The sequence below is a fragment of the Myotis brandtii genome, unplaced genomic scaffold, assembly GCF_000412655.1.
Source record: "Myotis brandtii unplaced genomic scaffold, ASM41265v1 scaffold573, whole genome shotgun sequence".
Taxonomy (NCBI): Eukaryota; Metazoa; Chordata; class Mammalia; order Chiroptera; family Vespertilionidae; genus Myotis; species Myotis brandtii.
Window position 1 is genome coordinate 1,087,718 of NW_005370145.1, and position 26,496 is coordinate 1,114,213.

The 26,496-nt window shown below is 47.9% G+C and overlaps 1 protein-coding gene and 6 non-coding genes across 7 annotated transcripts; 1 reads left to right on the forward strand and 6 right to left on the reverse strand.

Annotated features, from left to right (window-relative positions):
* The first annotated feature begins 2,501 nt into the window (after positions 1–2,501).
* Positions 2,502–2,573, forward strand: TRNAG-UCC. The gene has a single exon. It is a non-coding gene; the product is annotated as a tRNA-Gly (tRNA).
* A 565-nt stretch (positions 2,574–3,138) lies between these two features.
* Positions 3,139–3,210, reverse strand: TRNAD-GUC. Its single transcript has one exon. It is a non-coding gene; the product is annotated as a tRNA-Asp (tRNA).
* Positions 3,211–3,780: 570 nt separating this feature from the next.
* TRNAP-CGG lies at positions 3,781–3,852 on the reverse strand. Its single transcript has one exon. It is a non-coding gene; the product is annotated as a tRNA-Pro (tRNA).
* Positions 3,853–5,596: 1,744 nt separating this feature from the next.
* TRNAT-AGU lies at positions 5,597–5,670 on the reverse strand. The gene has a single exon. It is a non-coding gene; the product is annotated as a tRNA-Thr (tRNA).
* Positions 5,671–5,970: 300 nt separating this feature from the next.
* On the reverse strand, positions 5,971–6,052 carry TRNAS-AGA. The gene has a single exon. It is a non-coding gene; the product is annotated as a tRNA-Ser (tRNA).
* Positions 6,053–6,476: 424 nt separating this feature from the next.
* On the reverse strand, positions 6,477–6,550 carry TRNAI-AAU. The gene has a single exon. It is a non-coding gene; the product is annotated as a tRNA-Ile (tRNA).
* A 715-nt stretch (positions 6,551–7,265) lies between these two features.
* On the reverse strand, positions 7,266–26,167 carry CTC1 (CTS telomere maintenance complex component 1). Its single transcript, XM_005878787.2, has 23 exons — positions 26,100–26,167; positions 22,702–22,865; positions 19,911–20,148; positions 19,559–19,770; positions 19,134–19,290; positions 18,095–18,385; positions 17,867–17,995; positions 16,837–17,069; positions 16,539–16,716; positions 16,261–16,461; positions 15,668–15,794; positions 14,994–15,108; positions 14,536–14,860; positions 14,357–14,446; positions 13,904–14,097; positions 9,941–10,029; positions 9,682–9,856; positions 9,315–9,392; positions 8,740–8,884; positions 8,585–8,649; positions 8,188–8,353; positions 7,956–8,082; positions 7,266–7,792 (listed from the first exon to the last, which is right to left on the reverse strand). Exons 1-23 carry the CDS (start codon positions 26,130–26,132, stop codon positions 7,632–7,634), a joined length of 3,693 nt encoding a protein of 1,230 aa, XP_005878849.1. The 5' UTR covers positions 26,133–26,167; the 3' UTR covers positions 7,266–7,631.
* Positions 26,168–26,496: the final 329 nt, after the last annotated feature.

Here is a 26,496-nt window from a genome sequence, read left to right on the forward strand (position 1 = left end):
GTTGTGGTATCACAGAGCTTGTGCTCCAATAACCCCTATTGTACTTAATAATGGCCCCAAAGCATAAAAGTAGTGATGTCATCAACTCAGATATGCCAAAGAGAAGCTGTAAAGTGCTTCCTTTAAGCGAAAACGATATGTATATATGTATGTAAGGAAAAAAACATAGTCTATACAGTCAGCCCTCCATATCCACAGGCTTCACATCCATGGATTCAACCAACAGCAAAGCAAAAATATTTTTTTTTAAAGTTATGTTGTTGCTGACGTACTATGTAGTTAGACCCAAGATGGTTGTATGGCTGTATCTGTACTGAACAAGTACAGACTTTCTTTTTCTTGTCACTATTCCCTAAGCAATACAGTATGACAACTATTTACAAAACATTTCTGTTATATTTGGTATTATAAGTAATCTAGAGATGGTCTAAAGCAGTGGTCGGCAAACTGAGGCTCGCGAGCCACATGCGGCTCTTTGGCCCCTTGAGTGTGGCTCTACCACAAAATACAGTGCGATTGAAACTTCGTGGCCCATGCACAGAAGTCGGTTTTCGGCCTGGTCGAGTCTATTTTGAAGAAGTGGCGTTAGAAGAAGTGGGGGTACGTTCGCTGAGGTAGACCCCTCAGATTGAGGATGTTTTTAGCAAAGGCCAGCTTAGGAGTACCTTAATTAAGTTAATAACAATGTACCTACCTATATAGTTTAAGTTTAAAAAATTTGGCTCTCAAAAGAAATTTTAATCGTTGTACTGTTGATATTTGGCTCTGTTGACTAATGAGGAGTTTGCCGACTGGTCTAAAGTATATGGGAGAATGTACATAGGTTATATGCAAATACTACATCATTTTATATACCCTTGAGCATCTGAGGATTTTGGTTTCCCAGGGGGTCCTATATGGGAGAATGCACATAGGTTATATGCAAATACTACATCATTTTCTATATCCTTGAGCATCTGAGGATTTTGGTTTCCCAGGGGGTCCTGGAACCAATCCCCCCCAGACATCAAGGGAGAACAAAGTATGATTCACATCCCCAAGGGATAAAGTGGGTGGCACCAGATTTCATTAAACTACTCAGAACTGTGGGCAATTTAAAACATGAATTTTTTTCTGTAATTTTCCATTTATTACTTTCAGACCACAGTTGACTGTGGGTATCTATAACCTTCCTCAGAAAGCAAAACTGCGGAGAAGGGGAATGACTGTGGTTGACAGAGGTCATAGAATATTAGGTGGTCATTAAAATTATAAGGATGATGGAATCATATTTCTATTACAATGATAATTAAAAATACTGGACTGTAAGAGTATGGACATTAGTGGAAGTTAAATCGCTGAATTTTAAATCTGGTTTAGCACAATGTGTATAAATTACTATTACTTTAAAATTATTCATTATTGTTATGTTCTTTCCAATATGGAACATTTATTTCCAATATAGAACATTTATTGCTCCAACTATATTTTGTGAACAAGAATTGGGGCCTATTCATGAACAATTTCTGTGTTAGAATTCCTAAAATATCTATGAGATTAAAGGTATTACTATTGTAATTGCTTGAAACAGTTAAGATGAAAATGAAAGTTCCAAAATTTGTATTTAGGAGAAAATTCAGACACTTTAGTAAAGAAAGTTACAGAAACAAGGAGATTTATATTTTACTTATTTAATAAAACCAGTTTTACAATGAGGTTTATATTTTTCTTATCTAATAAAACCATTTCCCCCCACTTTCCGGAAAATGGTCACTGAAAACTTACTAGATACTGTACACATCTGACTTGTGTGACCTCGACTCGACTTGATTCGAACACTGCAGTCTTCCGATCTGCAGGCAGATGCATGACCACTGGGCCAAGAGGCCCACAGAGTAAGCGGTTTTGACCGGCTTTGAGAACAGAAACAGTGTAAGCAACAAGGGGCGGGGTTTACACTGAAAGCCACGCCCCTAAGATTTTGTCGGTTTGATTCTCGGAGCCGCGAGTGGGCTAGATGAGCGCGCATTTAGGAGTTAAACCTCCCCCGGACAAATTGTGCTTAAGCACATTTGGTTTAAGGCCCAATTCTTTAACTTTGAGACACACTGACCTCACGCAATATAGAAGCGATTTTATATGTCTTTGAGATTTATTTCTGGGGATAATAAAGCCATTATGGTGTCCCTGCGGTTCTGGCACCCTAGATGGACTTTAGACTTAATTCCGGCCTGCCAGTTACTGAAAGCTCCGTTATCTAGACTCCCTTTACGTAGGTCTATCGTCTGTAGACTGAGTATAACCAGTCTCTCCTGGGGTAAGGGGAGCGCACTAGCCGTGCAGGGAGCCGAGCCTCTCACACATACGTGCTCCGAAAACAACAGACATTACTTCTACTTTGGCTTCGTTCCTGTCGACCCTTGGCTGCACCCCAGTTCAGGGCCGCAATTACTTCACACAGGCCATAACCGAACCGAGGTATCTAAGTCTTAAGTAACACGGAGGAGCAGGAAGGATTGTCGGCGTTGGTGGTATAGTGGTGAGCATAGCTGCCTTCCAAGCAGTTGACCCGGGTTCGATTCCCGGCCAACGCAGTGTTGTTTTAAACATTTTTTTCTCCCTACGTTCCTTGAATCTGGCAGTGCCACAAACAGACAGTTGCTTAAGGTCACCAACTCTCCGTGACCCCTTTTCATCGAGAGGACGAGCTGTCTCTAGGGTGGCTGGTGCAAAGGCATACGCTGCAAAGTTGGCCACCTCACCCGCTCCCAATTGATCACAGGAGAGACAATGCTGGTGCTGGAGGCAAGATGATGCAGTCTTCCCCTCCGCTATTCCGCTCTGGTCACCTCCGCACACACCCTCACACAGGCCACATGCGCCGCTCTCTCCAGCACCTTCGTCGCGGTCCAGTGAAAGGTGCGAGCATCTGGGGGCTGCAGCCATGCGCGCTTTCTCCTCCATGGAGTAGCACCAAACGCAACTTGCTCCCAACAACCTCCAACCCCTGCGGCCACCGTACCAAGGACCGCCCCAGATCCTTCTGTACTTTTCCCCTTCTTTCTTTTTATCTCCACCCCAGGGCCCAGGATGGGTATTTCTTAAATAAATAGGATTTAAAACAGAATGATCGAAGAAATAAGAAAAAGTTACTTCCTTCTCCCCGTCGGGGAATCGAACCCCGGTCTCCCGCGTGACAGGCGGGGATACTCACCACTATACTAACGAGGAAGAAGACAGAGGCTGGCCTTTCCAAAGCCTTGATCTGGTTATTTCACCGAACTCAGCATGGTCAGGTGAGGTTCCTGGGGATTCTGTCCTTTCGATTGAGAAGTACTGACGTGAAACCTATGCACATTCCAAACCACAACTGAGCGCGAATCCCCAGAAAAGCAGAAATGTACAGAAGGGACCGACACAGAGGCCTCCAAGGCTGCAGAGACCTGAGATCTAAGTACCTGGTTTCTCGCAAAAACATCCCTGAATAGGTCGCACCCCTTTTTACTGTCATCCACAGACAAAGGTTGGCCGGCATCAATCAAGCCAAAAGCTGGCTCTCGCGGCCCTGGAGAGGTGCCAAGCAGGAAGGAGGGAGCGATCCTAAGTGTTGCCCAGTCAAGCCCGGAAGTTCCTGCGCTCTTCCTAGCTCGTCAGGGACTTCATACCGAGAGCTGCTTCTTGCCACCGGGGTGTCGGCTTACAAAAGTGGTCTCTGCACATCCGCTCCGCTCCAAAGCCACCTCAGCGGAATTCAAATATCAAATGCTTCGGAATGCTCTAGTCTCCGCAAAACTCAAGGTAGGGCTCGTCCGGGATTTGAACCCGGGACCTCTCGCACCCGAAGCGAGAATCATACCCCTAGACCAACGAGCCCACGCCAAGTGTCAGCCGCAGACGTCTGTAGAAGTTGTATCAGGCTTGCTTCAATTCTGGGGCCACAAGTCCCGGTGGAACCGCCCTGGCGTGCGCTCAGGACCCTTCCCCGGGACACTGAATACTCGGATACAAGGGTCTGGGTAACCCTCTCCGCTCCGGGTCCGCGAGCTCCGACTCTCCCCAGGAAATAACATAGGGGCAGTGGAAGAGAGGGGTTTCGGTCTCACTCCCGCGCAGCCCTCCAGGACTGCCCCGAGCACCCCACTTCCCGTTCCCACCAGTCCCTCTCTCGCCGAAATTCCATAACTTGGAGTCTCGAGTTTTCCCGCTTCCGCCCGCCGTCCTCGAATCCAGAGCCCCCGCGCAGAACTTTGAAGACAAACGTGGAGCTGCCTGGTTGGGGACAATTAATGAGCCCCGAAATCCCTAGGTGAACACCAGTCCCTTATTCTGTCCCTGCATCTGTGTATCCGGGCCGGACCAGCCCCAAGCTAAACCCTTTGTCTAGTAACCCACTGTCTTCCCAGACCGTGTGGTAGTGGAATAATTCCTGGGGCCAAGAAGACCTACGGAAGAGGCATCATTGAGATGGCGGGGTGAGGTAGGAAAATCGGCTTTCCAACCCGCATGAGTGGGCAGGGCGTCAGGCCTAGAGGACGGTCCCTGACTTCTAACACCCATACCAGCCTGGCCCCAGGGTTTCTCGCCTGTTAGATCAGGTCACTCCTACCCTCCCGTGCAGCCTCCACTCTCCAGTTCTCTCCTAGGGTGACCCAGAAGGAGACCCAGAAGATAAGGGCCTGCTTGGTATGGCCCAAAGCCAGTAGACCCGGACGGACTGTTCAATACACTGGCTATGCTCTCACCTGGGGGCTGCCAAGAGTTCTGGTAGCACCTGATGATTCAGCTGCAGGCCATGCGTTCTGCCTTCCCTCAGCTCAGTACCAGCTCTGGGGAGTATTCCCAGCAGGATTCGGATCTGTTGGCCACTGGACACCCTAGTAGCATCTCTGAACTGAACCATCTCGTTCCATAACCCAGCCGTGTGGCCAGGCCCTTCCTAATTGCCAGCCCACAGATACTTTGGTGGGGCCCGACTTCAATGAAGGGTTCAGTTTTTTGCTCCCCCCCCCTCCCCCGGTGCTTTGGGCCAAGGGATGGCGTCCAGACCTTTCTGCCTATCTTCCAAGGAGGTTTAGGCCCTGCCAACGACCTACTTCTTGCCTCCTTCTCCATAGCGTTTACTTCTACCCTCACCAGCCTCGCTTTAGTGCTCCACAAATGGGCCCTGACCTTCCTCAGGCTCTGGAGACTTTTCTCTACCCACCGTGTCCACAGGGTCCCAGCTCTTCAGCGCCCTCTCGCAAGAAACCAGATAGTGCTAAGCCAGACCTCTGCTAACTCCTAACACAGAATGCCAGCTTGTGGAGAATGGACGTAACTATATGTGAAGGGCTTGGTACGGGAGCTGCACATAGAAGATGCACCCTCCCGCGGTGTTTGGAGGAGCCGGCCTGGCTAGCGCTCCTCCTCCCCCCCGTGCCGGGGGGTGTAGCATCAGCTGAGCAAAGGAAGGTGTAGGAATTCACGGGACTGACAGCTCGACTCAAAAGGAAATCTGGATGCTGCGAGTGCGAAAATGTATAACCATTGAGTCTTCGAAAATAAAAGCAATTGATGACTCCATTAGGAGACATGGATTCAGCGAAAAAACGGGACTGTTTTTCGGACTTAGAGCCAAAGGCACCGCTGGGATTCGAACCCAGGATCTCCTGTTTACTAGACAGGCGCTTTAACCAACTAAGCCACGGCGCCGAAGTCACTCAGGGACCCTCTGATACTGCACTATAGGAAAATATTATTTGGAGCCTGGCCACATCAATTTCAGACCTAACATTAATTTTGATTTATCAGCTAGGTTTGGCATCAAACATCCATCCATGGAATCTCCATAATGTTGAAAGATTTACGCCAAAAATGCGCTGTTGGGGAGCTTCCCAGAATCGAGGATTCATGTAATGGGAGGATTTCTGAAACTCGACCGAAAGTTTGACTTTGGGAAGCAGCAATGTGTATTTGGGCAGGAGAAATGAGGCAGGGGAAGAAAAAACAGCACGTAGTCGGCAGGATTCGAACCTGCGCGGGGAGACCCCAATGGATTTCTAGTCCATCGCCTTAACCACTCGGCCACGACTACACATGTGTAGCTGTGTCGTGTCGGAAACCTTTGTTAGTTCCTATGCCCAGCAAACCACTATTTTATGGTTCCAGGACTAGGAGACCGGCGAGAGTGAACACCAGAGCAGGTTACAAATAAGGATCGACCCCTTTGCTCGCGGCTCCGCCTTTCTGGAATCCTTGTCCCAGACCTTCCCCTTTCTCCCACCCGCCTCCAACAACGCGCTCCCAGGGAAGAGAAGAGGAGGAAGCCTCCGGGGAACGCTCCCTGCGCCCTAGCTGAGGGAGCACCCTTCCAAAGGTTGAAGTGCGCTTACAATTCGAGTTTTGAAGAGCAGTGGGACCTATGTTGTTTGCGGTCAGAAAGCAACTGGTTCTGGGAAAGAACTTCCTTGCAACAAAGTGAGAAGGGAGAAGAAAAAAAAAAAGGAAAATCAGTAAGCTGGCCCGTACGGGGATCGAACCCGCGACCTTGGCGTTATTAGCACCACGCTCTAACCAACTGAGCTAACCGGCCAGTGGTGTAAGCTTGGAACCTTGAATCTACATATCTACAACTGTAAATAATGTAGCCAACATTATTAAACAAGGAACTTTTGTGCAGAACCAGCTTTGCTTTCTAAAAGCTTCCCAAATGCTGATTGGAAGTGATCTTTAAAAAACCATAAAGAAATGCCCTCTGAATGACTTTAAGAGGTGTGGTCAGGTTCTTCTTCATTGAGTAAGCAGCTCCCAGGGAAGAAATGGGAGAATGCGTATGAATACCTCCAACTAATTTGATCCTGCAACCCCTAAGTCTGGGTTCTGACTTAGGAATTCCTACTGGTTTCAAGGTGTGGTTCAAGAATTTGCCTTAGGCCTGACCTATGGGAAACCTACAGCACTGACCACTTTACTGAGGTTCCAGAGGATAGGTTCCTTACATGACTCTTCTAATGTTGGCGCTCCCTTGACTCCACCCTCTTATTCCCATTTGTACTTCCCAACAACTCTAGGCTTGCATACCTGACTTCTTCCAATCATGCTGACTGACACCATCAGAAATGTTGTCTAACTTGCCTCCAATTCCCCAATGTACTCCCCTTGGGTCTGACTTTTGGTATCATTTCTTCTGCTGGACCAGAGCTCTTAAAACCAGTTTTGACATTGGTGGAAAACAAGGACGGAAATGATGGTGAACAATGGGCAGCTGCCAGGTCAGGAGACCTGGGACCTCACAGACAGCACAAATGTAAAACATCACTAGAGCTTTATTGCAGGCCAAGGGGCCTGTCACAGGTACCCCCACAAGGGGCAAGTGTCTTGTTCCTCTAGCCCCTGCCACAAAGACAGAACCCAGGTGCTCAGGGCCAATGAGTGCAGGTGGCTTTAGCCCAACCAGAGAGGAAATATCAACAGTGCCATGAGTTGCCTATTTCCCCTATCTCCCCAAGGCAGGCTGGCACAAGAAAGAATATGGAGGAGAAATTACAGTAGGGTAGCAGTTAGTGAATACAGGGATCTGGAGTCCTAGTTCAATCACCAAGAAGGTAAGGGCCACAAAGAGTGGGAGAAGCAGGGGCCCAGGCCTCAGTGCTCCAGCAGGGCAGGAAGACCTTTCAGGCCATTGTTGCAGTTCCGGTGCAGGAGGAAGCAAAGGCCCCCAGGGAGCTGGAGTGCTCAGGCTCCTGGATAGACAGACACGACAACTGGATCCTGGGATTCACATGAGTCAGGAGAGGGAGCTTCCCACACTGGAACTGCTGTAGCCTAGGAGGTTCTGAAACAGGAAGAGAGGAAAATGCATGTCCTATGCATGCAGTTGTTACTCCCCATCCACTATTCTCCTCCCCAACCTCAGAAATCCCCCATCAATCCCTCATCACTCTTCCTCCTGGGACCCATCTGTCTACACCCCTGCCCTTCCATCCTTACTTCCTTACCTAAAGGGATGATCTTGGAGGGTTTCCTCTCAAGCTCAAAAGAAAGTACAATAGGGCGGAGGACAGAGAGGCTGGTACAAAGTGTCCGGAGGAAGAGGGTCAAGGGCTCATCAGTCTTGGCTGAGGACTAGAAAGGGAAGCTCAGGATTAATCAGAACTCAAAATTCCTAAACTCTCTACCAAACCCTCAGGAACCTGGGTATCTGAGCCCCACCTCCCAGCCACATCTCACCTCAGGTTGGGCTCCAGGCCCTATAAACTGCAAGGCCACTTTCCCTGGCCCTCTGACAAGCTCGAGGAGGGAGGTCCACTCACTAGGACACAGCCCTAGTGCTGCTGCCACATGATGGTTCCGACAGGTCACCACAGCTTCAGCAGTCCCATCCTCCACCAGGAGCCTGGGGTAGAAATAGAAACTCCCAGAGCAAACCCAGGGCCAGTCACCTGAACCCAACATGCCTCCCTTCTCCACTGTGTCATCTTTAACTCACTTACCCTTATTCATTCAAAAATATTTATCAAAGCAATTCCCACAAGCCAAGAATTATGTTAACACAGAGACAGCACACAGGCAAAGCCATGTAATAGGGAAATAAATGGGGTGATAGGTGCCCACTTTGCACTCTCACCTGATGCTGGCCTGGCTTACAGATGTCTGAGTGGGGCAAGTGGAACCCTGATGAGTACACCTTCCCTGGGATGAAGAAAGTGGTTGGAAACATCGTCTTGGTCCCATCACATCCCTCAGCACCAAAGCACCCAGCCCAGCCTGCCCCTCCCATACCTGGATGGAGACACTGGTACAGTGAGCACACACCCAGAGGAGCTGAAGGCTGAAGACAGAAACGATATGGCAAGAGGCAACGGCCTGGAATGGGGCCTGGCCACCCTGCAGCAGTCTAGCCAGGTAGATGTGGGGCAGAGGAACACTAAAGGCGAGAGAGACGGGTGTCAAGAAACAGTCAAAGAGGTTCTGAAGGCTGGGTCTGTCTGGGAGCACTCAGCAGGCTTAGGGGTGGAGATAATAGTGGCGCCCATGCTCTCCTGGAAGCCCCATGGTCCCCATTTTGATTTCTGATCTCAAATCGTCATCAATTATTTCTCAGGCTTGAACAACCAAGATGTCAGCCCAGAAAAGATAGTTGCATTTTAGCCTGAAAAGCCTTTAAGAGCTTAGAACACCAAATCTTTCTGGGTAAAATGACAGGTATTGGGCATTTTTATTTGGGACTCTGACTCAACACATTCTGCTAGGCTTGGAAATGACTGTAGTTATGGCAAAAATTCCAGAACCAGGAACATGTGTGGGATGCAGATGTGAGGTTGTGAAGTTTGGGGATCAGGACCTGGGGCACTGACCTGACTGTGGTTTCCGGGGGGAAGCTCAGGACCTGCATGTAAGTGGATGACTGGAAACAACAGTAAACATTGTGGGATCTGCAAGTAGAGGAGGAGAAAGAAGTCAATTTGAGGTTGGAACGGGGAACAGGCGTGGCCAACTCCCCTGAGGAATGCACCCTAGCCCAGGCTCTATTAAAGGAGGGAAGAATGAGGGAAGGACTGGTCTGGAACATCTCGTGAGGGGAGAGGGCATAAATTCCAGAGGAACATATCGAACATAATATCGAAAAGGAGGTGTCGCTGGAGCATAGTTAGGTAGCGGTGAACATTCAAGAAAACCACATCAGTAGGGAGAGGAGGCAAGGCCAGCTACGTAGATCTTTACCTGGAAACTCTTTTCTCCAGCTGGTTAAAGTAGACCCGGGCTCCTGGAAGGAGTCCTAGTGGGGGAGGCAAGTGTGGGCCTTCGATATATATGTCCAAGTGAGGGCGGAATTCACAATCAGCAGTCTCCACAGCTACAGTTATCTTCACACACCCTCTCTTGGCTTCAGTGCTCCCTACGGAAGGAAAGGGGAGGGGCCAGTGGATCACAAGGTCCCATCACTCCATTTTATACCTTCCCCCAAAGGAGGTGTCATTACCTGGCTTTGTCCAGATAGCAGCAGGAAGTGGCTCACACAGAGTCCTTGACAGAATCTCAGCTGAGAAAGACACCAAGGAATCGGTGAAGCTGAAGGGTCAAAAAAATATAGTGAGAATGGAGGCCTAAGAAAGCAGAGAATGGAGAGTCAGGTCCAAGGACAGAAAAAGTAGCCAGATCTCTGCTAGAAAGTCATCTATAAGGTTCTGAAAAATCTCATGCTGTGTTGAATCACACACTAAAAGTAACAGGGCTTGTGGGGGGTAATAAAAATAAAAACAACGGGGCTTATGGGAAAAATAAGGTTGTGGCAGATAACTCAAAACCTATACAACGTTGTAACCAGAGGTCTTAACAAGAAGTACACCAGCAGAATTAGATCTCCACTTCCATTTCAGTCAGTCCATTATCTACAGTTTATATGCTGGAGCTCATGCCCCCTCCTTCAAATCATAGATCCTTTTTTTTTTTTTTTAATTAATTTTTTTTTTAATTAAATCTTTATTGTTCAGGTGAAGTACACCAGAATTAGATCTCCACTTCCATTTCAGTCAGTCCATTATCTACAGTTTATATGCTGGAGCTCATGCCCCCTCCTTCAAATAATCAATCCTTTTTTTTTTTTTTTAATTAATTTTTTTTTTAATTAAATCTTTATTGTTCAGGTTACATTTGTTCCTCTTTTTTTCCCCCCCATAACTCCCCTCCTCCCAGTTCCCACCCCACCCTCCGCCCTCACTCCCCACCCACTGTCCTCATCCATAGGTGCACGATTTTTGTCCAGTTTCTTCCCGCATCTCCCATTCCCCTTTCCCCGCCAAGAATAGTCAGTCCATTCCCTTTCTATGTCCCTGATTCATTATAATCACCAGTTCATTCTGTACATCAGATTATTTATTCACTTGGTTCTTAGATTCACTTGTTGATAGATGCATGTTTGTTGTTCACAATTTGTATCTTTACCTTTTTCTTCTTCCTCTTCTTAAAGGATACCTTTCAGCATTTCGTATAATACTGGTTTAGTGGTGATGAACTCCTTTAGCTTTTCCTTATCTGTGAAGCTCTTTATCTGACCTTCAATTCTGAATGATAGCTTTGCTGGATAAAGTATTCTTGGTTGTAGGTTCTTGGTATTCAGCACTTTGAATATTTCTTGCCATTCCCTTCTGGCCTGCAAAGTTTCTGTTGAGAAATCAGCTGACAGTCGTATGGGTATTCCCTTGTAGGTAATTGAGTCTCTTTCTCTTGCTGCTTTTAAGATTCTCTCTTTGTCTTTTGCTCTTGGCATTTTAATTATGATGTGTCTTGGTGTGGTCCTCTTTGGATTCCTTTTGTTTGGGGTTCTCTGCGCTTCTTGGACCTGTAAGTCCATTTCTTTCACCAGGTGGGGGAAGTTTTCTGCCATTATTTCTTCAAATAGGTTTTCAATATCTTGCTGTCTCTCATCTTCTGGCACCCCTATTATTCTGATGTTTGTACGCTTGAAGCTGTCCCAGAGGCTCCTTACACTATCTTCGTATTTTCGGATTCTTTTTTCATTTTGCTTTTCCGGTTGGGTGTTTTTTGCTTCTTCGCATTTCAAATCTTTGGCTTGATTCTTGCGCTCCTCTGGTCTGCTATTGGGTGTCTGTATAATATTCTTTATTTCAGTCCGTGTATGCTTAATTTCTAGTTGGTTCTTTATCATAGCATCGAGGGTCTCATTAGTTTTCGTGACTCTCTCCTCAAGTTTATTGACAGCTTCTAGCACATTTTTGCAAGCCCTCAAAATTGCGATTTTTAGCTCTATATCCTCCATTTCTGTCATGTTTTTTTGTCTCCGCATTTTTTATGCTTTCTTGGTGCACCCCCTAGTGGTCTTTGTGCGCAGTCTTGTTCTAGTTGAGCCTTGATTGTTGTAGTTAATACTAGAGGGATTTGACCACCAGGCCGACTGGCTGTGTGAATCAGCTGTGTCTGCTGCAGTGGGAAAACTTCTGTCCTCTGGGGGGGCGCTAATCTAGCCTTTGCCTGCGGCGATCCGGCAAATGGCTCTGCGCAGGGCTTGGGCGGGGCGGGCTCAACAGGGCGGGCGGAGGGAGCCGTTATGGTGCCCTCAGTCCTGTTCCCAGAGGCTCTGCTTCTCAGAACCCCCGGAACCGCTGCAAACCTCGGAGGGAAAGCTGCCTTCCAACTGATGCCAGACACTCCCGCTTCTCCCGTTTGGGTCCGAGTCCCCAGCGATTCGCCCGTATCTGGAGCTCAGAGTCTGAGACTCCCCCCTGACCGAAAACGACAACCGCGCTCTCAGCCACCAGCCCGCTTTGCGCGCGCACCTCCGCACCTGAGTTTTTTCCACACTGCGCCTCCTCTGAGCCTCGGTGTGCTGTTATTTTTCCTTCTAGTTGAAGAGTCTCTCCTCAGCCAGCCTTCCTGTGGTTCTGGGTGATGTCCGTTCCGTCTTTTAGTTGTATTTTTGAAGTGGTTGTTTGCGGCAGCAGTCTGCGGTGTTTACCTATGCCGCCATCTTGGTCTCTCAAATCATAGATCCTTAAACACATTCACTTCGGCCCTAACTGGTTTGGGTCAGTGGATAGAGCATCAGCCTGCAGACTGAAGGTTCCTGGGTTCAATTCTGATCAAGGGCACATGTCGGGTTGCAGGCTCTATCCTCAGTGGGGTGCTAGCAGGAGGCAGCCAATCAATGATTCTCTCTCATCATTGATGTTTCTCTCTCTCTCTCCCTCTTCCTTCCTCTCTAAAATCAATAAAAAGTATATTAAAGAAAAAAAATTCACTTCTAGTAGAGACCAGTTTCATAAAAATTGCACCTACAATTCAGTAGGGTTTTGTTCGTTTGTTTAATATAGGAGAAATATCTCTGCAGCTTCTTATTTTAAATTTATTTTTATTAATCCTTACCCAAGGATATTTTTCCATTGATTTAAAAAAAATTTTTTTTTATTGATTTCAGAGAGGAAGGGAGAGAGAGAGAAAGAGAAACATCAATGATGAGAGAGAATCATTGATCAGCTGCCTCCTGCACGCCCCACACTGGAGATTGAGCCTGGAACCTGGGCATGTGCCCCAACAGGAAGTCAAATTGTGACCTCTTGGTCCAAAGGTTGACATTCAACCACTCGGCCATGCAGCCAGGTGGGCTCCATTGATTTTTAGACAGAGTGAAAGGAAGGGGGAGAGATGGGAGAGAGAGAAACATCAATGTGAGAGAGATGTGAGAGAGACACATCAATTGGTTGCCTCCCGCACACATCCTGCAACCAAGGTATGTATTCTTGACCGGAATCGAACCCGGGACCCATGGGCTGATAGTCTATCCACTGAGCCAAACTGGCTTGGGCTCTCTGCAGCTTCTTCATTTGCACTTGCAGCCACCCCAAAAAGCTTACATGAGGGAAGTATAGTTGTTCCTGAAGCCATAAGCCACTTCTTGTACTAAAGGAAGGCTCTTCTCTATAGATTCTCAGCGTTTGTCCTTACATTTTTTTTTTATTGTTTCTTACATTTCCTCTTCTTGCTAAGGCTTTTCCTGACTTGTGAGAAAGCCTGCTCATGATCACTTCAAAAGAGTAACATGCTGGGGGGAAATCAGGTATGAAACACAATTTCCATCTTACACCGACATCTTCCTGTAGGACAGCGGTTCTCAACCTGTGGGTCGTGACCCCTTTGGCGGTCGAACGACCCTTTCACAGGGGTTGCCTAAGACCATCCTGCATATCAGATATTTACATGACGATTCATAACAGTAACAACATTACAGTTATGAAGTAGCAATGAAAATAATTTTATGGTTGGGTCACAACATGAGGAACTGTATTTAAAGGGCCAGAGGTTGAGAACCATTGCTCTAAATCACAGGAAAGAAACACGCTGTAGCAGAGAATGGACCATTCACCATATCTAACCACGGCAGAGGAGCAGAGAGCAGCCCAATGAGCTGGAGAAGCTGGCAGACACTTACTTGTCACTGAGCAGGTCGGTCAGCAAGGATTCAGGCAGTGCCTTGTTGGTACTCGGCACATCTGGGATGTCCCGGGAGCGCTCAAGTTCCAGGGTCCATGTATCCTGGACAGTGAGGCAGGAGGTACAGCCGGCCAACTCCAGAGGACGCTGCGATAGGCAGGATGCACCGCCCTCCTCAAACAACGCTGGTGTCTGCCAGGAAATGGGAAGACAATGGACTCTGAGTGTGCCCTGGTCCTGAGGAAGGGTCACAAAATACTATGACCCAATTTTGACTTCCCTCTGGAGCCTGATGATGGAAGTGACTTAGAAATAGACAATCTTTCGATTTGATCGAGATCTACCTCTCTGCGAGGAGACCTAGGGAGTGACCAGGCACTGGCACTTCCTTTCCAGATCCCAAACCAAAAAAAGCTTTCTGGGGGAGGGTCTGATGACGTCGGGCACTCACGGGAGGGCCAGGAGCCACGAGTCGGTACACTTGCCCGGGGTGCAAGAACTCGAACCAGCGGACTGAGGGGCCAATGAAGATGAGGAGAACCTGTGAGGAAGGACAGCGGGGTCCTTGGGTTCCAGACAGGAGCCAGGGGCACACAGGTCAAGCCCTAGATCTCTGAAGTCCCAGCTCACCTTCTGATCCTTGTTCTCATCTCCCCTGTGCTCAGGTGGGCCCCAACCAGCTCCCTCCTTCCTCTGGGTACCCCCAAGCCAGCTCCCTGATATGTGGAAACTGAGGGTGGGCTTGGCCACCTCTGGACTGGCTCCTGGGGGGCCACAAAAGTTCCTCTTCATCAGTGCCTCCTTGTGGGACAGCAAGAACAGCCGGCTCTGTCCTATAAGGGGACCCTCGGGGAGGGCGGGCTCTGGCTGAGGTGTTGAGGAGGAGGCTGAGTGAAGGAAAGGTCTGGGCATAGGCCAGATCAGGGCATCAGCCAGAAAGAACTGGACATAGACTCTGTTGGAGAAAGGAACAGGTTTCTTAGTGAGACAGGCATTGGGTGTTGTGGCCCCAGCATTCCAACCCCTGCTGCAGGCCTTTCCCCTTTCCCTTAGAGACTTGGAGGGTAGCCACTACCCCAGAAGCCAACCTGGCCCGCTGCTCCTGGATGAAGCCTTCCATGCCCAGCTCCTTCCAGGAAGGAAAGCTGCTCCTGACATTCCTCTCGATGACCAACTGGAACCGCTCTGCCCGCACCAAGCAGCCTAGAGGAAAGACGTTTTCTGTTTTGGCAACAGAGAGAACCGTGGAGTGGGAAGCAAAGCAGACCATCCTGCCGGTCTTGCTGCCCAATCTAGACCTGGCCTGACCCCACCTCAGAGGGGTGACACTCCAAGGGAAACCATTCCCCCCGCATGTCGTCCCACCCCTGGCCTCCGAGGCTGAAAGGCATCGAGCTCCTTTCTCACAAGTCCATACAATGCCTGCCTGTTCCCAGATCTAAGAAAACTTTGCTTTCCAGAATTTCCTTGTCTACAAATCTCAGTGGGTCCAATAAGACCATTATTCCTCCAAACTAAGAATGTGGAAAGTGGGAGCGGCCATCTGGTGTGCGCGTTAGGTAGGGGTTGGAGGTCTGGCTAGGGAGTCCCTTGCTCCTTTTCTCTACTTGCTGACACCAGTCTCCCAAACTTCTCCCCAAACGCGATGAACGCCTGCCACTTCGGCATCTCTAGAAAATCCCAGCAGGTGCTTCCTCTCAAACCCCCTGTGCTGAGACCCTCTACTCCACGACGACCCTCTCTCTACTTCTGGCCTCCAAACCTAGGAGCCGGGGGTCGGTGACGGGCTGCGAGTGCTCATTCAGGAGTAGGCAGGGGAGGGAACCACTTTGGTCCCGAAGCTGCAGACAACCTTTATGAGATGAAGCCACCAGAACCCCAAGTAAAACCTGCAGGGAGATGAAAGCCAAGGTGTCAAGTATTTATTAAGCACATATTGAGCATCTAGTATGTGCGAGGTACTGTGTTAAAGGTTAGCTACAAAGTAAAAAAGACATGGTCTCTAACCTCAGAGAACTTCTATTTGAGGGGGGAAGACAGATGTGAAAAACATACACGTGCGTTCACACACTTGGTAGTAGGAGAGAAAGTGTTCAAATCAAAGTTAGAGAACCTCAGCAGACACAAGAAGAAGTTTGGGCTTTATTTTACGTGCACTGGGAAAAACAACAAAAGGATTTAAAGCAGAGAGTTTTGTCACCCAAGTTGCATTTTACCTCCCTCTTTCTAGTTGCTGCAGGGAGGGGTGGTCTAGTTAGAAGGCTAGTCAGTCAACATGATGAGAAATGACTACGACAGTGGTAGTGAGAATGGCAAAGCGAAGAAGTGCCCTGAGCCCTGCTGGAGCCCACTTACCTGGGCTGGATGGAAGGTGGAGGGCAGCAGACAGAGCCAGGACCAGGCCAGGCGCTGATTGAGTTGGCAACTGGTCAGGTGAGAAACTTCTGGGAGAGGCAGGAGGGTCTTAGGGTCAAAGGAAGTCCAGGCCTTGGACTGCCCTTCCTCTTTCAGGGCGGCCAGAGTGGGGAAGGAGCAAGGAGTTTGCAGCCGAGTGTACTGTCAGAAGAGAAGAAAAATCAGATTGGGCATCCCACATACACCCCTGCCACCCCGTTTCCCCCACATCCTCACACCTTCTGGAGTGGACAGCAATGTGGCTCTTCAAGGATCTCCCTGTGTGCGTTCCGACTGGGGATGCCCGGTGGAGCTAGAACGTCCAGGGCAGGAGCCAGGAGCTGCAGTCCCAGGCTGGGGCTCCCGGAACAGGAGCACTGCAGGAACTGGTGGTGTCGCAGCACGTGGGGACACAGCCTTGGGAAAGGAGCTGAGTCACTTTCCCCAAGACCCTTCCTCTTCCAGGATCCTGCTTCCCTTACAGAGGTGGTGCCCTACCCCCCGTGCCACCCCAGCCCAGACCCTCATCCTCCTCACTTGCAGGCCAGCTCCTCCAGGGCCTTGGTAACCCACAGGTAGAGGGGAAGTCCTAACTGACGCTCCCATACCAGCTGCTCATACAGGGAGGCCCCCCAGGCTTGGAGGGAAGACTGAGTCTCAGGCTTCTGACGAGAGAAGCCCCGAAGTAGAACAGCACCGCGGAGACAGGCAGCTAGCACTGGCCTTCTTGTCCCTCCACCCACTGACTGGAGGAGGTGAACATCCTGGAGCTGGGGGAAAGCAGAAAAGGTGAAGAAGCAGAGGTGAAGGTCACTCAGTGACCCCACGCAGAGCTGACTGCAGTTTTCCACTGCCTGGGTTCCCATTTCTCCCACACAGGTCATTTCCTCTCACCCTCCACGCCTCACCTTCCATCACAACCCACTGTCCCTGGGTAAGCCTTCATCTCTCATCAGCTCCACTCAGTCCTTCTGTGGGCCAGGCGGCTCCTGGCTGGCATGGCTTCCCTACTCAGCAGGCTGCCTGACCTCATTCTGGCCCTCGCTACACCTGCGCTTCAGCTCCCACATCTCCTCCTCCAGTTAGATGCCCTTCTGTGAAGGAGATGCTTTGGTCCCAAGCCCTCCTCCTTTTGCCCCAGCCTCTACCTTCTGATCTGAGCGCTCATCCAAATCATTCTTTTTTTTTTTTTTTAATATATTTTATTGATTTTTTACAGAGAGGAAGGGAGAGGGAGAGTTAGAAACATTGATGAGAGAGAAACATCGACCAGCTGCCTCCTGCACACCCCCAACTGGGGATGTGCCCGAAACCAAGGTACATGCCCTTGACCGGAATCGAACCTGGGACCTTTCAGTCTGCAGGTCGACGCTCTATCCACTGAGCCAAACCAGTTAGGGCCCAAATCATTCTTAACAAACGCACATGCCCACCCCCCAATACACACTTATTGTTTTTATATTTTTTTTGTAAAGGTCCCCACCCTGCTGCCAGAAAAGACCAGCCTAGAAGGTAGAAGAAGCTGCTGAGGAGCCTCTTTGGTCAGCAGCCCCGATCCCTCACGTACCTCCAGACAGACTCCTGGTCGCACCACCCGCCTGAGGCCATGGAACGGCTGGTAGGAAAGGCAGAGCCCCAGCTGCCCATCCAGCTCATAGAGGCCAGCGGGCTGATTCAGCACGCCGGTGACCGTGCCCTGCAAAGAGGTCAAAGGGCCCGTTGATCCCCATCTCCTTCCTCTCTGGAGACCCAGTTTCCTGCCCCTCAGGCTCTAGGACCTCTCCCTCATGCTCACCGTGTATGACAGGAGCCTGGAGTCCCGGGCAAGACCCTTTTGCTCCTGCCTGTCTTGGATGTTGCTTGTCCCGGGGAGTGGCTTGGGGTCAGCCTCCAAGAGAGTTCTGCCCAACTCCAGGTCCAGGTCCAGCTCTCGCACGCATTCTGGTTTCAGCGGCAACAGATGAGAGGAGGGGTTGGTGGTCCAAACACGGTAACGGTGACCATGAATCTTGGATGCGCGCAGCTCTGTCAGCACATAGGCCCTGCCAGGCCAAAGGGCTCGGTGCCAAACCAGCTGGGCGGGGACCTGGCTTGTGCAGAGGCAGGCAGCATGGGACACGAGATGCTTCTCACAAGCTATCCTTCTGTCCCTTTCCATCAAAATTTAACCACAAAGACCTGCCCTCAGGAGCTTTCCTTGCCTCATCTTCCTTGTTTGCCAATTAAATCTTAAGCCACAGAACTTTTAGGATCTCTTTTCTCTCTTAGGAGATGCCAAATCCCTCCCCCAAGATACAAACCATCCCTAAAACTTCCTTCCAAATACATAAATATTCCATTCAGAAACTTACATCCTTTTTTGCATTTCCCCTCTCTCACCCTATAACGTATAAACAATTTATATTTATTTAGTCAATACGCACTGGGTACGTATGTATCCAGTATTAGGATAGATGTTATGGGAAATATAATAGACTGTTCCCTCTTCTCCAACATATTTCAAACCACAGACACAAACCCAAGTAATAATATGGAGCCATGTATGATCAAGAGGCACAAAGAATACACATTTACTAAGGATGGGTTGGAATGATTAGAAAGGCCAAGTGAAAGAAGAGGAACTTGAAGGACATCTTGAAGTGGAGAGAGAGAGAAGAATAATTCAATAAGAGGCAACAACATAGAAATGTTCAGAACTTAGAACAAGCTATGCAATGAAAACACTGGCCAGGATGAAAAAGGAATGTTCTTGGCAGTTGCATAGAAAAATGAGAAATATCAAAGTAGGAAAATACTAGTAAAAGTAAACAGCTTGAATTGACTCTAATCCTCACCTGCACAATGATGGATACATGGCTGCCAGCCTGGCTGCCAGCTGGGGATAATTCACCAAGAGACGCAATGAAGTAAGCTTTCTTTTTACTTTTCACCAGAGCACTCAATCGAACCAGCTTCCCAGCCAGGTTTGGCTGTATAACTCTGAGTTTGCTTCTAAAGAAGGGAGAAAGAAGAGAGGAAGAAGTCATTATTTCTCTTCTTTTCCCCTGCAAATTCCTCCCCTTCCCTGTAAAGAATAATCCAATTATGATTAAAAATTTCCATTTTCCCATGGGTATTCCAAAGAGGCCATATTATTCCCTTTATTTGGAGCATCTCATCAATATTACTCTCAATACCTTTCTCTCCTTCTTTCCACTGACTCACCATCCTCCTCCCGGTTTCATAGTGCTCCCTCCTCCCCTGGAGAGCGAAGAATTACCTGTGCCTGAGGAGGCGGGAAGCAGCCTCCGGGTAGAGAACAGGAATAGGGGTCGGAGGGCCAGGACTGATGGTCAGGGGAACCACTGGCACAGGGACACCCCAGAGCTCCAGGTGCCCTTCTCCTGAGGCATTCCACTTGGCAGGAGGAAGGTAACTCCAACTGGGGAACAGAAAGAGATGGCCCAGCCAAGAAAGGTCCAGATCTATGAGCTAGGAAAGACCAACATCAAGGGTTAATCAGCATCCCTTTTACCTGCCTCCACCTTTGTTCCCCGACACTTAATTGCCTCACTCCCTAGACACCATTCTTGTTAGGATCTGAGGCATCTGACATCCCCCTTCCTACTCACCTCACAGCCCAGGATACCAGTGTTATCTTTCACATAGAGGCTTCCATTTCTGCACTCTTGTTCCAAGTCCTCCGGTAAGTCTGTTAGTGTCCCCAAAAGTAACAGCCGCTCTCGGGGGAGGGCGGTCCCACCGAGTCCAGCCTCTTGGGCCCAGGCCTGATATGCAGTACTGCTCCAGGACAGGTGGCTGCAGCAGGGAAGGTGCTGGTGGCTCCTGAGGTCCTGCACTGAGACAAAGCTGCAGAAGGAAGGGAGCAAAGTTGTGTCCAAACCTAGGAAGTTACACTCAACCCCGACAAATCTCCCCATATCCCAAGGAAAGGTCAATGGGAAAATGGACTAAGGGAAAAGTTCAATTGATTGAAAGGGGAAAAGATGAAGGGAGAGAGGGAGGGAGATTGCTTAAGGAGAAGGAATAGGGGAGAACTGGATCAGGATAGAGCACTTAGGGGACTTCACTCAATTTGTAACATTTTACTTCTTATAAAAAAGAACTGAATCAAATATGGCAAATTTTAAGGTTTTAAAAATTGAGCCTTAAGTACCTGGCTAACCACAATGTCAATAAGCTCACTGTTTAGTTCAGCTCTTTTTTGCAGGCAACACTTTCTCAATGAAGACAGTAGGGTGCTGATTTACACTCTGGTGGGCCAGCAATGTTAGTTACCACTGGTTTATTTATTTGATTTGCGATCCTTCTTGTCTTTATTCTGAAGCTAACCAGTTGAAGTATATATTTTCCTTTTCTGTGTAGTTATGAATAACATTTTGTATTGATTTGAGGAAGGGAGAGAGAAAAAAAATCAATTTGTTATTCCATTTATTTATTGGTTGCTTCTTCTTTGGTGTGCCCTAACCAAAGATCGAACCTGCAACCTTGGCATATTGGGATGATGCTAACCAACTGAGCCACTCAGTCAGGGCTATGAATAACATTATATTTTTATTTTTTTAATATATTTTTATTGATTTCACAGAGGAAGGGAGAGGAAGAGAGGGATAGAAACATCAGTGATGAGAATCATCGATCAGCTGCCTCCTGCACGCCCCCTACTGGGGATCGAGCCTGCAACCCAGGCATGTGCCCTTGACTGGAATCGAACCCAGGACCCTTTAGTCCACAGGCCAACACTCCATCCACTAAGTCAAACCACTAGGGCTGAATAACATTTTAATACAGATATTTCTCTTAGTATTCCAGTTTAGAAAATTTCCCCCCATCCTTGTTGATGTTAATATTTTTAAATTACATTTATTGGGGTAACATAAAATTTTCAGGTGTGCAAGATTATAAGTCAAGATCTGTGTACTCTTATGAAGGGCTTTCCACACGAAGTCTAATTTCCTTCTAATACCATATATGTGACCCCTTTACCCATTTCACCCTCCCTCCACCCTGTTTCTCCTCTGGTAATTACCATTCTGTTGTCTTTGAGTTTTTATTTGTTACTTTTTGTTTTATATTCCACATGAGTGAAATCATCAGTTTTTGTCCTTTTCTGACTTATTTCACTTAGCATAATACTTTCAAGATCTATTCATGTTATTGCAAATGGCAATATTTCATCTTTTTTATGGCTGAATTGTATTCCACTGTGTATGTATGTATGTATATGTACCATATCTTCTTTATCTAATCATCCATCAGTGGACACTTAGGTTGCTTCCATGTCTTTTTTTTTTTAGTTTTTCAGATGTTCCAAATACTTAGAAGGTCATGATCATTTTATTTATTTATTTATTTATTTATTTTTAATATATTTTTTAAAAATATGTTTGTATTGGTTTTTAGAGGGGGGCGGGTGGAGAGAGAAGCATCGATGTGAAGAGAAACATTCATCTGTTTCCTCTTGTACTCACCTGACCTGGGATCGAATGCCTGCAACCAAGGTACATGCCCTTGACCGGAATCGAACCTAGGACCCTTGAGTCCGCAGGCCAACGCTCTATCCGCTGAGCCAAACCGGCTAGGGCAGATTTCTACCTTTTTTTATCTTTTAAAAGATAAATATACAGTGATATGTATACTCACATAATACCATAAAAGTAGCTAAAATAAATGAGTTAGAGCTATCAATATGAATAAATCTCAGAAGCATAATGTCAAGTACAAAAAGCAAATGCAAAACTCTACTGTATATATAGTAAATATATGCAGGGATAACTGCATATATAGTAAATATATAAAAATATTCACATGAATAATATACTTTATTTTCAAAATAGTATATACTTCTATGAGGTTTCTTTTTGCAGGATATTTCAGAGCCTTCAATATGTTAATGAGTCTTATGACTCTCTTATAATAGTTTATCATATCCAATGTCTCTCAAGTTTATTTAGCCATGGAGCCCTTTTCTTCTGTTATTTTATTAATATTGCCTAGAATAGTTTAGGAAATGGTACTAAGCAAAACAATAACAACAAAATACCTTCAGGAGACCTTACACTTAGTTCTTAAACACAACTATCTGCACTTGGTGAATCTTAGTTTCCTAACACACAGAATGAAATAGTATCAGCTTTCCTCCCCACTTTGAGAGTTCTTTCTCCAAACCTTCTTTCAGTCTTCTCCTCGACCTCTCCCTTCCTTTTCTTCTCTAAAGTTAACTTAAGCCTACTTTGGAGAACTATGGGAAAAGCAAAGCAGCTTGATGAAGAATGGAAATGTTTGGCAGAAGGGGGTGTGTTTACTCCTTTCCCTCCCCTTACCAAGTTTCCCCTCACTTTTCTCTGGTCCTTCTTTTTCAACTCCAAATCGAACTTCCCCCTGAACCCCAAGTTTCCTTACCTGTAGCTGAGGGGCAGTGTAAAACCCTGGTGCCTTCCCTGGGACAACCAGGTAGTCTTCACACAGTCAATTACCAACTGAGTGAACTGGATAGTAGGCTCCTTGCCAGTTGGACACAGGGTCTCTTGGATGAAGGCCTGGGCAGCCTCAAGCCAGGTTTTCTCCTGAGAAAAGTGAATTTAGTTAAAATAACTTCATGACAATCCTGCCCACCAAGAAATTTGGGGAAGAATAAAGGAACAGAAAAAAAAAAATCAAGAGGGCATGTAAATGAAGAGGAAATGTAAAGGAGTTGAGAGCTTAAAGAAACCTTAGAAGTCTTTTAGTCCAGCTATACAATCAACTCAGACAGCTGGCCATCCAGCTCTGGTCTTGCATCTTTCTCTAACAAACCTGCACCAATCCTTAAAGTGCTCAACTGGAACCTATATTCCTCTGTGAACCATCCCAGGTAGAATGCTGCTCCCTCCTTGGGGGTCCCACAGCATCTTGCACATACCTCTATTAAGAGCAATGATCAATAAAGACAGTGGGTCCCTTTTATATAGAGTCTAGCTATAAAGCCAGCAGGTTGAAAAAAAGATTGTTCAAAACCACCCTTGAAAAGAATCCTTTAAATTGCTCATAAAGAATAGGATATAGGTCCTAGCCTGTTTGGCTCAGTGGATAGAGTATCAGGCCTCGGACTGAAGGGTCCTGGGTTTGATTCAGGTCAAGGGCACGTAACCGGGCGCATGCAAGAGGCAAACAATTGATGTCTCTCTCTCACATCTATGCTTCTTGCTCTCTGTCTCTCCCTCTCCTTCTCCCCTTCCACTCTCTCTAAAATATCAATGGAAAAATATCCTCAGGCGAGGAGTACCAAAAAAAAAAAATAGGACATAGTACTTTATAGTAATATAAATGAAAATGTGCCTAATAATGAACAGTACATAAAAAAGGACATGAGCACAATTTTTTATTATTCCATTTAGTCATCTATACATTTGAGTTCCCATAAACTAAATACATATATAATACAACCCCATTGCATTTCTTTCTTTCTTTTTTTAAAAAAAATATATTTTATTGATTTTTTACAGAGAGGAAGGGAGAGAGATAGATAGCTAGAAACATCAATGGGAGAGAAACACCGATCAGCTGCCTCCCGCACATCTCCCACTGGGGATGTGCCCGCAACCCAGGCACATGCCCTTGACCGGAACCGAACCCAGGACCCCTCAGTCCGCAGGCCGACGCTCCATCCACTGAGCCAAACCGGCTTCGGCTGCATTTGTTTCTTGTACTATCTTTTCATCTAAGATGTGGGCTTCCTAAGGAGGACATGAACTATTTTTATATGCTTGTCACAGAGTTTGAACACAGTTCTCTCTATATGTAGATAATTCTAGGGCATGGGTCCAGCTTGGCCTATTCCCAGTGCTAGGCAGCTTTATTTTATAACTACAGGCCTGGTGCATGAAAATTAGTGCACTCAGGGGCGGGGAGGGTCCCTCAGCCGGGCCTGCACCCTCTCGCAGTCCAGGAGCCCTTGGGGGATGTCCACCTGCCAGCTTAGGATCGCTCCCCAGGGGATGGGGCTTAAGTTGGCAGTCAGACATCCCTCTGGCAGCCTGGAAGCCCTCAGGGGATGTACAACTGATGGCTTAGGCCTGCTGCAGCTGCGCTGGCCAGCCATGAGCCCGCTTCTGAGCGGAGCTCCCCCTGTGGAAGAGCACTGACCACCAGGAGGCAGCTTCTATGTTGAGTGTCTGCCCTCTGGTGGTCAGTACATGTCATAGCAACCAGTCATTCCCAGTGGTTCCCAGTATTTCGCCCTTAGGGTCAATTTGCATATTACCCTTTCATTATATAGGATAGGATTCCGACAGAGTTCAACAATACTTATGGGAAGGACCTTCATCCTTTTTGATCCTCAGTGATAATTCTAAATCATTACAGTTCTATCCCTGTCCCTCAATGCTCCTTGATTAGCTTTCTGGCCAAACCTCCAGGTTCAGTTCATCTTTAGCAAAAACCAGTCTTTAAGTTCTAGATGACGTCAGTGTCCTTGTGGACAGCCCTCCTATTGACGTTCACCTTCACTCCACCTCAGCCACTCTCATGCATGGTCAGGGTTGTCAAACCGGGACCAGGTCTTCATTCAGAGCTCCCCATCAGCATAATCAAAGCCCAGACTCTCAGACTTTTTGCGTCTTCCTCCCTTGGTTGCTTTTTTTAAGCCCCTGCTTCTCTGAAAGCCTGTCCATTGCTTGGCACATTGAACACTACGGTTTCTCTCAAAGTGGTACCTCAAAGTCATCAGTTTCATTAACAATGCAGGTGATTTGTAGATGACCTCATCTACTGAGTCAGAATGGGAGGGGGGCCGTATTCTAAATAAGCTCCCCAGATTGATAGTGATATAGGCTGAAGTTTGACAACACTGGATATTTTCCTCTCAATGACTTCACCCACCGGATGCCATGGATAGATGCTGATGGTTCCTAAACCTCTACTTTAGCTCTAGTTCTATCCATGCGCCTAGCAGACTCTCCACCTGGCCAACCTGCAGGCATCACAGCTGCTCACCGCTGAACTTTTCACAACATCCACTCCTCTTCCAGTGCTCGCTAACCTTGCAAATAGCACCCCCAAGCACACAGTTCGACCCTGCAACCCGGATGTCCTCATCCCCCTTCACCTCTGGTCCCTCGACATCAGTGCTCGGCCAGGATCACCGTCCTCTCTGGTTGCCTGGCAACCACAGCCTTCTAACTGGTACTCTCTAGTCCACTTTCCACGCTGCTACCTCAGGATGTGAAAACACGAATCTCATCCAATCATTTTTCTTCTTAAAACCCTCAATAACTCTCAACTGGCCTCAGGTTCGAGTCGCTGCTTAGCAAGACTCACAAGCCTGTCGGCTCTGATTCCTCCATCATCACGCAACTGAACGTCTTGTTTTTCAAGGACACCTTCTCTACCTCTTGCCTTTAACCATGTTTTTTCTCCGCCTTGAACCCCACTTCAGTGATTTTTTTTTTGCTTTGCGAACTCTTTACACGCACTTTGGGTCTCAAAAGCTTTTCCTGATGATCAGTTACCGCCGCGGCAGGGGTCTCCCCCAAGACACCCACAGTGCACAGTTCGCCACCAGTCTGCTCCCGGGCTGGAAGTCTAGAGAGTGGACCGACACGTGTTTAGGGATCACAGCGGCGCCACAGGCGTGAAGGAATAAATAGATATATTCCCAGAACCAGTGAGAAGGGTAGGACAGGCAGTCTCACAGGTTCCCCCTCGCTGGGCACGGCCAGCGGAGCCAGGGAGGCAAAGAGGCAAGGTGGGGGCAACAGGAAGAGAAAGAAAACCCAGGACAGACAAGAAAATAAGGACGACGGTAGGGGAACAGCACTCACGGAGCCAACAGCCTGAGCGCGGCGAGCCGCCATGATACGCCCCAGGCGTTGCTCCGAGAGCTGAGCCAACCGGCGTCGGCGCGAGTGCTCACGGGAGAGCCGGCTCGTGACGTCATCGGCGGGCGCGTTCTCCGCTGCACCTTCGGCTCCTCCCCCACCCAGCGATCTGAGAGTGCCACGCCCACCCACGCCACGCCCACTTCTGCCCCGCCCATGGGCGCCGGATCTCCCGCCGTTTCATCCCGTCTGGCTTCCCGGGGTGGGTAGGGAAGCTCGGGGCCTGAAACGCAGCCGCCTGGGCGGTAACTCTTAGCGTCTTTAGGTTCCCCTGGTCTTTGTACCAAGCAGAGAGAAGTGTTTCCTCCTTAATGCAGCCAGAGTACAGCAAAACCTCGCC